Here is a 16,085-nt window from a genome sequence, read left to right on the forward strand (position 1 = left end):
TTGAAGCTGAACGCAGCCAAAGACAGAAGTGATGTCAGTATGGGATTCTGGGGATCTCAACAGGCATCAGTATTCTACCACAACACTTTCAGAGGGAATCCAGAATTCTAGGATAGTCAACTATTTTATCAGATCCAGGTTTACAGCACCCACAGTTAATGCTTCAAATGATTTAATTAGTGGTTTGAAACTAGGAAATTTCCTCTGCAGGGGAGAAAGAAGGCAAAAGATAGAAATGGACTTGGGTGAAGTTTTTTGGGCATTCATACACATCCCAATGTCCATTTGAACTGGTGTTTACATCTGACTGGTCTCAATTAATTCCTCATTTTTATTATATCAGTATTATATTTATTCATATCCTACTTTTATCTCTTGATTGAGATGCAAAGCAAGAATAATTCTTCCATATCAGCTGTGAGGCTTTTTGGAATAAGGGCACCAAAATGAAAGATAAATACAAATACATTTGTGGTTAATTTCACTTAAGAGTGGCACAGATGTGTTAATGGTATACAATTTGGAGCTCTACTGATATCGGCATCTTGCTTTGCAGTGGTTCTCAACCTGTGAGTCCCCAGATGTTTTGTCCTTCAACTCCCAGAAATCCTAACAGCAGGTAAACTGGCTGGGAATTCTGGGAACTGTAGGCCAGAACACCTGGGGACCCACAGGTTGAAAACCACTCCTTAAGGTAACAAGTACAGATTGAGTGCTGAGAACCACTAGAGCATGTGATTCTCAACCTGTGGGTCCCCAGATGTTTTTGGCCTACAACTCCCAGAAATCCCAGCCAGTTTACCAGCTGTTAGGTTTTCTGGGAGCCGAAGGCTAAAACATCTGGGGACCCACAGGTTGAGAACCACTGCACTAGAGAGAAAAATACACAAACCATCCCAAGACTGGAGGTAGAGCCAAGACGTCTGGCCTGAAATCTAGACTCAGACATGGACAGCCTTTCGCAATTTTCTCATCCTTAGTGTCTCTTCATCATACATAAAATGGGACATATTATATTCATCTATTTATTTATAAAATATATTAGGACATCTTTCCAATAAAAATGCCCAAGGCACCATACAAAAACAAGCCAACCTACTGCACAAGATCACTGTGAAGACAAGTTAGAAACACAGTAAAGCCATCTGCATTATTATGTGAAGGGTTACAAATAGAAACAAACAAAACTTTTATCAGCATACAAATAATCATATGAAAGACAACACCTTTAAAGCAGTGTATTTACATTTATGGCTTTATACAAAACATTATTTTTTATGTTTGGAAAAACATCAGGCACTTTTCCATCAATGTCCAAATGATCGTCTGCAGTGTGCAGCAGTAACATCATTGTGTTCTTGCAATTCGCACAAATGAAGAATTTTCCTCTCAGTAGCGCTGCTTCATCCGATGGCGAGTAGGTACAAAATTAAGGAGCTACTCCCCAATAAGGAGTCTAATGCAGAACTGCATTTCTTTGCTTGGACGAACAACATTACTTTTAGTAGTTACATTTTTTAAAAAATCACATTATTTTAAAATTATAAATTAACAAGCCTGAAAAATCCATGTGAATTTTTTTTTAAAAAGAATTGTAACATCAATTTGAACAAGTGCAAACTTAAACTTGCAATCCTAAAACACACTTACTAAAGAATAAGCCCCAATGAATACAATGGAAATTACATCCAAGCAAGTGAAAAGAATTGCATTGTAAGACTGTTAAAAGAACTGGTCCACTTTAGTCATCGATTTGTGTCTTTTTAAAAGGAACTTTTGTTGAATTATCAGCAAAAGCACAGCATTAGCTTCCCACTATACACAACTTGTCAGTTTATCAAAGCAGAGGTCTTATTAATACAAACATTAATACAAGATACAGTAGAAACAATACATTATACAGGAACATTTCTATTATGGAATATACTTTTCACAAGGCAGAGAGAGGAAAATAAAGTTCCAAAACCAGGCTGCTTGGTTAAAACAATCCACACACTTCACAAAGACATAATTTACATGTTTTTTCCAAAATGAAGGAACTAGAGAAATCAAGATCTGTGCAAAAGCATGTTTTATCATCTGCCACAGATTTTTTGTTTCATAATACCATCTTTCATTAAATTTCCAGTTTCCCTAGTGCCTCCAAGAATAAGCCTTCTTGGTGCCCTATAATGTATCAGTGAACACTAGACCTGAGCTACTTTTCCACTCGGGACCCCTTTTGGACTGAGAAATTTTTATGTGACCCCAGGCACACGGGTATATACAACAGATATACAAATCAAACAATTATGGATAAAAAATAGCCTTTGCAAGCCTTGCTAAACAGGCTAATTTTCCTTTTTATGAAGAACAGCTCAAGCACTTTCTGCAGAGTCCACTGTAAACACTGCACAACAAATGTGTGTAAATTTCTAAAAATGAAGTGGCGTTCAGAAAACTTTTGCCATTGCCAATTTTTTCAGAACCCCAACATTTTTATAGTTTCAGAAGCGACTTAAGAACATACTGCAAGTCGCTTCTGGTGTGAGAGAATAGGCCATCTACAGAAATGTTGCCCAGGGTACGCCCGGATGTGTTAGCTGTGAGGCTTCTCTCATGTTCCCGCATGCTAGAGCTGACAGAGGGGAGCTCACCCCGTCTTGCAGAGTCGAACCGGCAACCTTCAGGTGAGCAACCCAACCTTCAGGTCAGCAGTTCAAACGGCACAAGGGTTTAACCCATTGTGCTACCGCGGCTCCTAACATTGAGCTAAGGGAACCCCATTTGGGTCTGGGACACACAGCTTAAGAAGCAGTGCACTAGACCAAGTTAACGTAAGTTGGGGGATGTCAAAGGAGGTAGGGGTTATAACACATCTGGGCAGATGATACCAGCATCCTATCTGTACACAGTCTGTCTCCGATTTATAAACACAGGGGATCATTTAAACATATTTCCCCTAAGGAAACCTTCCAGGATTACACAGAAGAATAATTAGATTCTGAATGTCTAATGTGTTTAGAGGGTTCTTCTTCTATCACTGATGTGCTAGGGGTAATTAAAATAAAACTGCACCTCAGAATATACTGTCATAAAACTGTAACTGAGCATGGGGATGTCAAACTTTTAGGCTGCCATAGCCACATCTAACTCTTTTAGATCTCCTCCTTGTTCGCAACCCACCTAGAAGTTGGGACAGCTGATATATCAAACTGGTTAGAAGGAAGTTGTTACCAGAGCATCCCAAAGAAGAAAAGGAAGAGACACAAGGTAACAAACAAATGTCTTTCTGTTCTTCCAAAACATCGGAGCATGAAAATTCAATAATCCTGGGAAAATTATACAGTTGCTCAGCTAACAAGGAGGGAGAGGACTGAGAAGATGAGTGATGTCCAATGAACTCAGTAGGCCAATGAGCAACCAGTAATATAGCTCACGATCTCAGAAGTACACATAGTTATTTATCTACACGTGAGCTTGCTCATATAAACCATATAAACCTCTTCCAAAGGAATGTAGTTGGTCTTCCACATTTGCGGGCTTAACGTTTGCAGATCTGATTATTCACGGATTTGATTAAAACGTTATCTCTAGGAATCTCTAGGTCTTCCAGTGCAGTTCTATGGTCAGTTGCTTCCTCATGCTGGAGGACCTAGAAATTCCTAGATACAACAGCTCTCTCGGTCTGCCAGTGTGATTCTACGCCAGACAGCTTCCTATGGAAACTGACCATATAGTCACACTGAAGGATCTAGAAATTCCTAGAGAGGTTTTCCCCTAGGTTTTTTTTTTAAAGCAATGTTTTTATTTGCAGTTTTTCACTTTCCCGAGGGTTCTGCAACTCTAACTCCTACAAATGTGATGGACTGACTGTAAATAATTAGGGCTTCTCTCAAGCAACATGACTTATTGAAGGAATATGGCATTAAGCATCAACTACAACTATTAATATATATTATAGAACTATATAATTATAATAATCATATAATTAAGACTGCCCTGTTTGTGGCCAAGGTTCATTCCTACAAAATATATTATTACACCATGATATAGCTTAAACCTGGTCCTAGCTCTTTAAGATTTTTCAATGAAAATAAGCTGTTAACATAAAGAATGGGAAACCCTACAGTTAAGAATAGATGAAGTTAAAATGTATTATTATTAATAATAATAACAATAATATTAAGCTGTGAAATTATTGTCCCAGGGTAAAAAAAAGTCATGAAACTTCCACGATATAAATATGAAGATCTGTACATACAAAACATTTTAACAAGACTTAACATTTGGGGGTAGTCAATGTTAATATAGTAAAAGAATTTATCTGTACATACATATAATTACATATCACTCTTGTGCCAGAAAATATTTTGGAGAAACCACCTTTTTACAAATCTTACAGAGTGCTAGTATAAATCTCTCCCTTTATTCTTATTAAATATTGTATACAAAGTACTATAAATTTTACTAGCTATCTGGGATTCGGCAAATATTAAGGAGCTTCTATAACAAAGTAGAGATGTAAAAAAATAGGTATATGGCTATTACAAAATTGGACATCAGTAAAATTAATCAGTTAATCTGGAAGTCAACCCCACTGTAAATCCACCACATGATCAAAAATAATGGTGGCAAAGTTTCAGCCTATTCTCAGATGTGAAATCTGAACTGTCAACAACTTTGGTTTGATCATATTTTAATGACATGATCTTATACATAAGGTACAGTAGTTTTAATACACTTAGGGCAACTAACAGAGCTGTACACAGCTGTGTGTGAGATGAGTAGATCAAAAGTAAGCCTGGATCAAAAGCAACTGAAGGTATAAAAGACTGCCATAGTATTTTAAGTTTCAATATTTTTTTGATATGACATATTCCTAAAGAATCCATTTTACTTTTGCAATTTATACTGTACACAGTCAATGCAAAACATGAAGTGCAAGTACGGTCTGCTTTTCTATGGCATTGTAGTGAGTTTGGCACTTTCAAATAAAGACACTTCCAACGGCACATTCCTTACAGCAAAAACAACCTGCAAGTAACTGGCAAACTTCCTGTGCAGGAAAAGCATCTGGCACCAAGTCCGACAAGAAGAAGAAAAAATTACAAAAGAAATGGCAAAAAAAAGCTGAAGGACATCTTTGGACTCCCTTGCTCAGTTCTTGCGGTCAGAGATGTCTGAAGTATTTTCAAGTGTATCCTAGGAAAACAGAAACTATAAAATGACACAAAGCAAACTCAAACATTGTGAATGTAAGACAGAATGTTATGCATATAGCGATAAGTAAATGCCTAAGAAAATCAACAATGAAAGGCGCTCTTTTTTCTTTATTTTTTTTTAAAGAAAGGATATCAATGTTTTATCAATGGACAGCTTCTTCCTGTAGTCCAAACATTATAGTGGAATGTGTTGTCGAATTCTTTCATGGCCAGAATCACTAGGTTGCTGTGATTTTTCCAGGCTGTATAGCCATATTCCATACGCATTTCCTCCTGATGTTTCGCCCACATCTATGGCAGGGATCCTCAGAGATTGTGAGGTCTGTTGGAAACTAGGCAAGTGAGGTTTATATATCTGTGCAATGTCCAGGGTGGGAGAAAGGACTCTTGTCTGTTTGAAGCAAGTGTGAATGTTGCAGTTGGCTACCTTGATTAGCATTAAATGACCTTGCAGCTTCAAAGCCTGGCTGCTTCCTGCCTGGGAGAATCCTTTGTTGGGAGGTGTTAGCTGACCCTGACTGTTTCCTGTCTGGAATTCCCATTATTTTAATTTTTTTAATACTGGTAGCCAGATTTTGTTCATTTTCATGGTTTTGTCCTTTCTGTTTAAATTGTCCACATGCTTATGGATTTTAATGGCTTCTCTGTGTAGTCTAACATGGTGGTTGTTGGAGTGATCCAGTATTTCTATGTTCTCAAATAATATGCCATGTCTAGGCTGGTTCATCACACTTGCCTCAAACAGACAAGAGTTCTTTCTTCTACCCTGGACTTTCCACAAATATATAAAACTCACTTGCTTAGTTTCCAACAGACTTCATAACCTCTGGGGATGCATGTCACAGATATGCACGAAACGTCAGGAGATAAAGCTTCTGGAACATGGCCCGGAAAACCCACAGCAACCCAATTAGTGTGGAAGAAATGCCATCTACAGAATTTTGCTCTATCATGCAACATCTAAGATGCCAGATAAGGCCTGCGGCCTTCTCCTGCGGCCTTCTTTTGGGCATATTTGGATTTCATTTCCCATCAGTCCTAGCACATCTGGCCAATCATGAAGAATGATGGGAAGAGTAATGCAACACTATCTGGAGGACCACAGCTTCCCCACTAATTAAAACATATGGACAATAAAACATGGAAAACTCACCTTTCACCCTTATCCCGACACCCAGCTGTGTGTTGTTGTTTTGACCCCATGTGACAAACTCTGGTTAGGCAACACACTGTCAAAGTTAAAATCCAATGTTTCCTCGACCATGAGCTCATTACGAATAATTGACTCCATATCACAGTCCAATCGTTCAATCAACATATCATCCAAGTCACTAGGGAGTCTCTCCTGATGGAAAGAGACAATCCCTACTCTCCCATAACCGTTGCAGCTGTTCACAGTGGTGTAAGGGTTGAGGCTGTGCATCTGCATTGGGTGGCTCATAGGCACTTGTGCTGAGGATTTTGCTGGGGGCACTCGGTTTAAACTTGAAGCATGTGACACAGTGCTCAATGTGAGCGACAAGGTGTGGCTGTTGACTGCTGAGGTTGACTGGACAAGTCCTTGGTGGGGATGAGCATTGGTGGAGGCAATAATTTTGTTATGGGGCTGCTGGTTGCTATACGGCGAAATTGTGGAGTTAGTGGCCATTAAAACATTTTGTCCAAGGACTTGGCTACTTGGCTGGGAAACACGAGTATCTACAGATGTCAAGATATCATTGTGAGGAGGTGAATCAGAAGTCAGCAGTTCCTTCAAAAGTCCTACAGGACAGGGACCATATTGACTAATGGGCCCATAGCTTGATTTGCTGTCTTGAATTGTTTGCATAGCTATCTGTGGTAAAGAATTCATGCTGGGCTGGGCATATGTGTATTTCCTGTAGTCTGGATTTGGTGAATTTATACTCGTGCTTGATGAAGCATATGAATAACCGGGAGATTGTTGCATCATGGTAGTTGGTGGAGACTGAGTTGATCCAGTCAAAGATGTGTTGGGGGATAAAAGATTGAGGTTATCCAAGAGGTTCTCCATGTTTTCTGAGCTGCTCATTTCAGAAAGGCTGGGCAGAGTTGACGCCATTTTGGTTGTTGATGGAGGGTACACCATGGAGTGTACATCATCTTCTCCGAGGTCATCTTGTTCTGGCAGGATTGGAGAAAGCCTCCCACTAATTGTACTTGCATTAGAACTGGCTCTAGGCCTGAATGTACCCCAGTTATCAAAATCATCATTGCTGTGAGAGTTTGGACTTGCAGGCCATTTTGAAAACGGGGTGCCTGAACTGTCACCATTTCCATCTTGATTTGCCTGAAGAGCTGCTTTTTTCTTCGCAGCCCTTCCCCTGCTTTTTGCAAACTTGCTGCTGTTGTCCATGGAAGCAGCCCTTCTCCTGGGAGACTTCCCACTCTTGCCTCCTTCTGGGTTCAGCATCCACCAAGAGCTTTTCCCTGTTCCTTCATTCTGAACTCGAATAAATTTGCTGTGTAATGAGAGGTTGTGACGGATAGAATTCTAAGAAAAAAAAAGAAACAAGGTGTAAGAAAAATACTTACAAGTTCACATCCTGCCATTTATCTTTAGTAGATAAATTATTCAGCTAAATGCACAATGGGAGTACAGTAGAGTCTCACTTATCCAACATAAACGGGCCGGCAGAATGTTGGATAAGCGAATATGTTGGATAATAAGGAGGGCTTAAGGAAAAGCCTATTAAACATCAAATTAGGTTATGCTTTTACAAATTAAGCACCAAAACATCATGTTATACAACAAATTTGACAGAAAATGTAGTTCAATATGCAGTAATGCTATGTAGTAATTACTGTATTTACGAATTTAGCACCAAAATATGACGATTTATTGAAAACATTGACTACAAAAATGTGTTGGATAATCCAGAATGTTGGATAAGTGAGACTCTACTGTATCTTATTTTCCAATGCAATCTTGAGTTAGTAAAGGTAAACATTTCCCCTTGACATTAAGTCTAGTCGAGTCTGACTCTGGGGGTTGGTGCTCATCTCTGTTTCTAAGCCGAAGAGCTGGCATTATCCATAGACATCTCCTAGGTCATGTGGCCGGCATGACTGCATGGAGTGCTGTTATTGATCTACTCACATTTGTATGTTTCCCAACTGCTAGGTTGGCAGAAGCTGGGGCTAGCAACAGAAGCGCACCCCGTTCTGCAGATTCGAACTACCGACCTTCTGATCAGCAAGTTCCGCAGCTTAGCAATTTAACCTGCTGCGCCACCGCTGCCCCACTATTGAGTTATCCCCATATAAAACTCAAGGTGTTAATGTTTTGAGCAAAATGAAAAAAGACAACTGCAGACAGTTCCAAATTAATAGGTATAAAAACCAATTAATAGGTATAAAAAGCAGACTGGATTACCATCATGAATGCTTCTTAAGATCTCTAGAACTTAAATACCTATGGGTTTTAAGCCACAGGAACAACTTTATTTAAATGAAAGCTGGTGGACTCTGTTGATACTGCTCCCTAGCAAGCTTCTCAAAGGTGAAGTAGATTTCTTAAGAGGAACAGCAGTTTATGAGAAAATGATCCTATATTACAATTTACTAACTCAACCACCTGAATTTTTCAATAACCTTTGACTGTCACAAACATGTCCTCATAATAGCAGTGCACACAGAAAGCACTTTATCACACTAGCCTGTTGTCATGCAACTATCATGTTGTTTAAAGAAACAGAAATATACAGGTATGGCTATAATCACTTTCATACACTCTCTCCAATAGCACTAATGGCGCCGCTTGGGTGATGTATATTTTCACAATCAGTCATCTGCACACCCTCACCTTCCTGTTCATGCCTGCCCTACACAGCACACACGTTTAATTTCTTCTTCTTCTTTATATGCCACAACTGAGCAACTGCACAGTTTAAACACTTCCCACAAATTGAGGGCACTGCTATAATTGTATGATTGTGGCATACTAGTAACCCTCCCCCAATGACAACAAAATTAATGCAAACCTTTTTTAAAACAGGGAATAGAGTAAAACAACATGATTCCACATTTTGGGGTGGGAGAGAATAAACTCAACTCTTCATACCGCATGACTGTTGGAAAATTGAAACTATAGTGGAATTAACCAATCACGTGAGAAGTGTGCATTTGAAAAGCAATAATTGAACTATTGACAGGTTTCTCCTATCAATTGAAAGATATGATCTAATAATGATGGAAATGCAGTGCAACAACAGGACAGCCACAAGGTTATGTGAAATGGAAAGTTCAAACATAAAATGGAAACAAACCTATCGTGTGATAAAGTCCAAAGCTTCTCTTCCCTGATCAGCACAAAAACAGTGGCTGCTGGAAGAAGGAACAAGTTCTCTCCTGCAGCATGTTTAGCTTCTATTCGTAGGATGGAGGAGGCAAAGCATCTCTCATGCATCCAAGACAAAAACTCAGTGGGCTGGAGAAGGAAGGAGACAGGGAAGGTCTTCTGGCAGTCCATTCACTCTTAATGAAACTCCAAGCCACATGTGGCAGCTAGATGAAATGTTAAAAGCCAGGGTGGATGAGCAAAGCTACTCTTAGATAGCATACTGGATAACAAGTCAAGTTGGTTGCAGACTCACAGGAGGAAAATCCTGGATATGCCTCCTCACATAAATCCATTGAGTGATTGGAGATCTCTATAAACCCAGCTTTGCAAGTCATATAAAGAAAATAATTTCCTTTACTTGTATCTTACAAGCAACCTGAGAGTGCCAATAAATCGCACACATCCAATCACTAACATCTAAATCTACTAAAGGAACTCTTCCATTGTTTCAGCTCAATTCTGGGATACTGAAATAATGAAGTCATCAGCAGTTCTTCATACCCATCTTAAAATAGCAACAGGCTATAAACAAGGCCTTGATACAAAACCCTCATTTGGTAATATCTTTTGCACTTACTTTAAAAAATAAGCATAAGCAAAGTTCTATATAACCTGAGAGCCTGGCGATCCACTGTTCCAAATAAAGGTATCATTTGGTCACTTAGAACCCTGCCTACTCCTTTCTACCACCTATGCAGATGGTACTTTCTGCTATGAAGTCCAATAATCTATTATGTTGCAACCACCAAATATTCAGTTTAAGAGCTGAATTAGATGAGGATGCCCATCTTAAGCACTGTTTTAATAAGCAAGGAAAGGGCTGGGTTTCTACTTCTCACATAAAGCTGAGCCCATGGGGCAAAAGGTAATTCCGTTGACACACACACACACACACCACTGCTTCTTCCTACATGTCTCAGTCCTGATATTGGAAATAATTTGAGAAAATTGCTTAGGACATCAGGTTACAGTAAAATCAGGAAGAGGAGAGGGATCAGATATTGCTTTCTCCGTGTTCTCCTTCTTGTGTGAGGCAGAGAACTGACTCCTGCTTTATGAGCAAATGTGTAAGCACAAGAAAGCTGCTCTGTAAAATATGGTGATTAAAAAAAAGCAAATAGCCCTGTTTCAAAATATTGTTTTGTATACATCATATAGCCAAACCTTAGTGCAGCTATACGGTTTAGTGTTTAGGATGAAAACAATCGTTATCTCCTGCCCACACGCGCTCATCCAGAACTTTCAATCCATCCACACATGGAAGTGTTTAGTATTTTACAGAAGCTACAGACGTCCTTAGTCATCAGAAAGTTACAATCTAGTATTCTCTCACTAAGGACATTCAAGGTCACTCTTGGAGTAGCGAAGCCATCCCCTAATTCTGCCAACAACAACAAAAGTTCCAAACAGGAAAAGGTTTGCAGCAAGTGCCTGTTACATAAATTCCTGTTTTTCATGCAGTCGGGAGGAGATTAAAGAAATGATGATTTACTATCTTGGAAAAAAGTGTGGAAAGGGAGTAAATATTGCAAAAATATGGAGAACAGTTAATGATGTTGTGTCTACAAAGCTTTGCCAAATGTAGACATGACCTGATAATAGTACAGCTTCAAGCGCTGGAACTTGGCAACTGGGCAAGCAAGGGCAGTTGCAAGATTGAAAGGCTGTCACTGGAAGCAACTATATAACTGGAAAGTGCATTCAACAATACTGAGAATTGGTCATTATTTTAATGTTCATTCTAAAAATTAGATGTTTTGTTTCAAAGCAGGACCAGCAACAAAACGGTTCCAACCCAAAAACACATCTTAGCCAATTATTTTCCAGCTGCCCAAAGAACTCCTAGCATCCACATATCCAGGTTCAAAGCTTTGTATGCAAACTACCTGCCAATCAGGTAATTCTATTCACATAATTAATCTGCAAACATGAAACCTAATTAAAAGACAAAAGGCCATTACCTATGCTGCTGCTAATGGCTTCCTTCATATTTGAATTTCAGTTTTATTTCAGTCATATCAAAATATGTGAACCTCTGTGGTTTCAAACTGTGACATTAGCGGTTGTGCAACAGCAATTAGAATGTGGAAGGATGGGTGCTTTGTTTTGTAATTTGTACATATATAATATGGTTGGGGATGACATTTAATTTCATTGTACGATGTACAATGACAATAAAGTTCTTCTATATTATTTGCTCAATTCATGGTATGTACAAAGCCTTTGAAAAATAAAGCTAACAACTATCTGTTGCAATCATTGAAAAGTTGAAGAAGATCCCACCCCCCATATTTAGTTACATAACTTTCAATTATGATATACCTAAATCAAGGGCATGTAATTGGACTGTTTTCCTCCACTCTGGACTCCATAATTTTCCTGCTATTTTCAAGCAAAATTTGCAACCAGATTTCACTTTGCAGGGGTTTAGGCTTAAAAACACAATTTGCCACTCTTGGTGGCTTCTAGTAGAGACAGGTGATAACTTGAGGGCAGAAAATTCCAAAATTGGAGAGGTCTTTAGGGAAAAGCTAAGGAGACCGTATGCAACCTATAGGCTGACCAATTGAGTCAAAGCTAAGCATTCTCAATGTCTCCACTGTTCCTGATGCTTTGACTTAATGTTCTAAAAAAATCATTTTTTTATGTACAGAATACTTGGTTACAGTGAAACATGGTGAATAGTTCTCATGGGATTCAAGCAAATTGATCTTGGCACTGAACTGTACATGATGTAACCCTGGAAGAAGAGATGGACATGTTCAGCTTGGTGAAAACAAGACTCTGAGGGGTGAATCTATTTGCAGGAGAGAATTCAAGCTCAAACCACCAGTTATGTGCCACATTTAACACTTTATTGAGCCCAATGGCTGTCTGTGATGAAGATCCTTTAGTTTAAGATCTCTCTGTAAAATACTTAGCCTCCTTCTTTGATCAGAAAGTGATCTAAATTGTTAATTTCATTTTTGGTGGATGGATTTCCATCTCCACAGGCATCAGCTGATTTACCACAGCCTTTGACCCATACTGTCTTGCCATCATGGGGCAGTTTCTTTTGCGCCCTGTTAGAGTCACTTCCTGCCCAACTAACCTTTTCTCTTATTTATTCAGTCCTTTTGTCTTTGCTTTCTGTTATATAACCCATTTAATTAATTGCTCTTTTTACAGTATTTTTCTAGGATAAGGAGTATTTCTGTGTATTAAGCATGCTGTCTTGCATCCTCTATCAAAGAAAACTTCTATGGAGCTTTCCCATTGTGCTAATTGTCATCTTGTGCTTTCTCTTTCATTTCTTTCCAAAATTTTAGGGAGAGCTGTCCTTTTCAAATTTATTTATTTATTTACATCATTTCTATCCCGCCTTTCTCACCCGAGGGGACTCAAGGCGGCTTACAATTATAGGCAAAAATTCAATTGATGGCATTACAGTTAAAGTGGAGTCAACCTGCATTAATTCTACAAAGTGGATGCACCCTACATTGGGAAAGAAAAGAACTGGGTCTCATGTTGAAAGAAAGGCAAACAAATCTGCTTGAAACCTTGGAAAATCATAGCGAAAGAGAACTGACACTAGGCAATATGAACCACTAGTCTGATTCCATATTAGTTTCTTATGTTCCTACATTACAGATCAAACACAATACCTCCAAACATATCCAGAAAAATAATGAGAAACTAGTGAATTAGGCATGATTTATTTTATTTTTATTTATCGTATCAGAAGTGAAACCAAGGGTACAGTTGTAATGTATTTAGAAACACAAACAACGTTAAAAACTTGGCATTATACTAAATGTCTTTTGACCAGAATCTGACCAGAGTGCCTCTGGTGTCGCTGCAAGGTCCTCCATTGTGCATGTGGCAGGGTTCAGAACGCATTGTAGTAAGTGGCCTGTGGTTTGCTCTTCTCCACACTCGCATGTCGCGGACTCCATGATAACAAACATCCTATATACAATTAACCCTTTCATGACTTTATAAGCTGAATATATGGGTCTAGTCTACATTTTCCTACCATGTATACCCAGACTGGGCTGCAGATATTAAAGATCAAGGGAGCAGTAGTTACACAGAGCTATGAAAGCTGCCATTTAATTGTCATCCCAGGCCATGTAAACACTTTGAAAAGATCACGTTTAAAAAGCCCTATTCCTTTTAAGGTCAACAAAGAAAACATCTTAAACTCCCTTGGCTCAGGCTTTGTTCCTATTTAGTATTTCCTGAAATCCCAGATGCATAAAACAGGAATGCAATGGTTCTTTGCGATGGGCCGTGGGCCAAGAAGTCCCATTGTTTTCAATGGAGCCAACTGAAAATTGGCATGACAAACTGGAAATGACACTGGAAGTGGAATTGGTCAGGCATCCATTCACACTCTCCCTCCCACCTTCCCCTCCTTCCCCTTGCAGGATGAGTTTTCTCAAAAATTCCAGTATTGTATTACAAGCACCAAGGAGGAAACATGCTGTTGTAACAAGAAAGACACACGCCGATTACCTTTGTCACCCACTGAGCTGCTAAGATGCTCAGAGCAGCTTTTACAGGCTTCCTGCAGTACCACTAAAAACTAGCTGAAATTATAAAAATGGAACGGGCAGCAACTAAATTTAACAGGCACACAGACTGTATAACATACACAAAAATGTAACACAGAATTAGGAGATGTGGCACTAATTGAGTAAAGGGTTTTATTTGAGAAGCTATAAGAAGAGGACGCTCCATGCAGTCATGCCGGCCACATGACCTTGGAGGTGTCTACGGACAACACCGGCTCTTCGGCTTAGAAATGGAGATGAGCACCAACCCCCAGAGTCAGACGTGACTGGACTTAACGTCAGGGGAAAACCTTTACCTTACCTAAGAAGAGGACAGTACAGTAGACCCTTAGTATCTGCTCAGATTTATTTCTCGAACACCCCCACCTCCAAGATACCAAAATCCATGGATGCTCAAGTCCCATTATATACAATGACATAATAAAATGGTACCCTTTATATAAAAAGACCAAATCAAGGTTTGCTTTTGATTTTTGAATATTTTCAAGCCATGGATGGTTGATGCAGAATCCCACGGATACAGAGAATCAACTGTTACACTACGTTATACGTTTTTTGTTCTTGGGTTATAAATGTCATTTCCTAATTAGTTCTATCATAAAAACATGGGAAAAGTTTATGAAACTGCAAAAACTGCAGCAGATTTCGCTATAGTTTTACAATGAATATCCAACCAACTCAACGTAGTTTGCGGCAGCCACAAAAATGAAGTTTCTGGAATATAACAACTACTTTCAATGTACCGCACAATTAAACTGAAATAACACTTTCAAACCAGGAATAGAAAATATACCAAATTGTGTTACATGGTGTTATCAGTTCTTTTGTTTGGCCCATTGCTGTTTTTTTAGTATTTCAAAGGACAATTCTACTCCTTCACTTTTCTAACCCTTTACTTGTTTATAATTTGTAAAAATTATTTGGCAGGCAACATTGTTTTCTGTTTTGAAATGTTTGTTTTTGTTCCTTCACGTTATTGTCCACCTAGTCATATCTTCTTTCCAGGCTTTGTTGAAAAGGCAAAAGGAAATTAGCAATATCAATGTTTTTCTACTGTGGTGGGAAAAGGTAGATTGAACTCCATTACCAAGTTTGGAAATAACTACTTGAATTCGATAGATCGGTAGCATAATAGGTACCCCACTGCTGCAATGATGTTTAAGGAATTGATACATTGCCTCACAAAAATCACTGTCAAAAGAGGAGGAAATAATAAAGTTACATGTAACTAGCTATGTTTAACTGGTTTATTTTATGGTAGGTTAAATTAAATTTTCAAGTTTTGTATTTAGTATAAATGTATTATTATCTTTTAAGTGTTGTAGGGTACCCTGAGCCATGACTAGAAGAATGGCAGGATACTTATAAATATAACAACAAGAAGTTATTTCTGAATTCATCTTCTCTTTTCCCCAATAGCAAACCAGCTGTAGGGTTGGGAAGGAATACAAAACCGACTCAATTTGGTGTTAAATCCCATGCTTAGATTGCTTTACCCAATCTGATGTATCGTTCTACAAATGCCACCATCCTAAACTATCAAGCAAATTGTAGGATTTTAGTGCAATACAGGCAGTTTCTGAGTTACAAACATCTGACTTACAAATGACTCATAGTTACGAACAGGGGTGAGACAACAGAGAAATCTAGCCATCAGAAGGGAAATCATTCCTGAAAGAGTTATCCTGGGGAAAAGGTGTCTCCACTGAAGTTTTCTCACCAATCCTTGTTTCCATAGCACACCAAATTTTTCAAAATCTAGTTCTCACAGGGACAGAAAGTGAGGTGAAATATTCTGAACAGGTAATCACACCACTGCTGGAACCTCACTCTGTGAAGACTGTGTGTTGACCGGCTGTGCACCGACCTCCACACATTTAAAAAAATCACGCACAGGCGTCTTCCAAGAAAGATGGAAGACAATCGTCCTCAAACTACGAGGGATCGCCTAAGCCTAAAAAAAAA

The 16,085-nt window shown here is 38.8% G+C and overlaps 1 protein-coding gene across 1 annotated transcript in view; it reads right to left on the minus strand.

Moving 5' to 3' along the window:
- Positions 1-1,011: 1,011 nt before the first annotated feature.
- The window catches only part of foxo1 (forkhead box O1), a 53,430-nt gene continuing 38,356 nt past the window's right edge, over positions 1,012-16,085 (minus strand). Inside the window, exons 2-3 of the mRNA XM_003215292.4 lie at positions 6,358-7,716; positions 1,012-5,184 (exon numbers count right to left, since the gene is read on the minus strand). Coding sequence (XP_003215340.2) covers positions 6,367-7,716 — 1,350 coding nt within the window. The 3' untranslated portion in view covers positions 1,012-5,184; positions 6,358-6,366. The remainder of the gene's footprint in view (positions 5,185-6,357; positions 7,717-16,085) is intronic.

The sequence above is a fragment of the Anolis carolinensis genome, chromosome 1, assembly GCF_035594765.1.
Source record: "Anolis carolinensis isolate JA03-04 chromosome 1, rAnoCar3.1.pri, whole genome shotgun sequence".
NCBI lineage: Eukaryota > Metazoa > Chordata > Lepidosauria > Squamata > Dactyloidae > Anolis > Anolis carolinensis.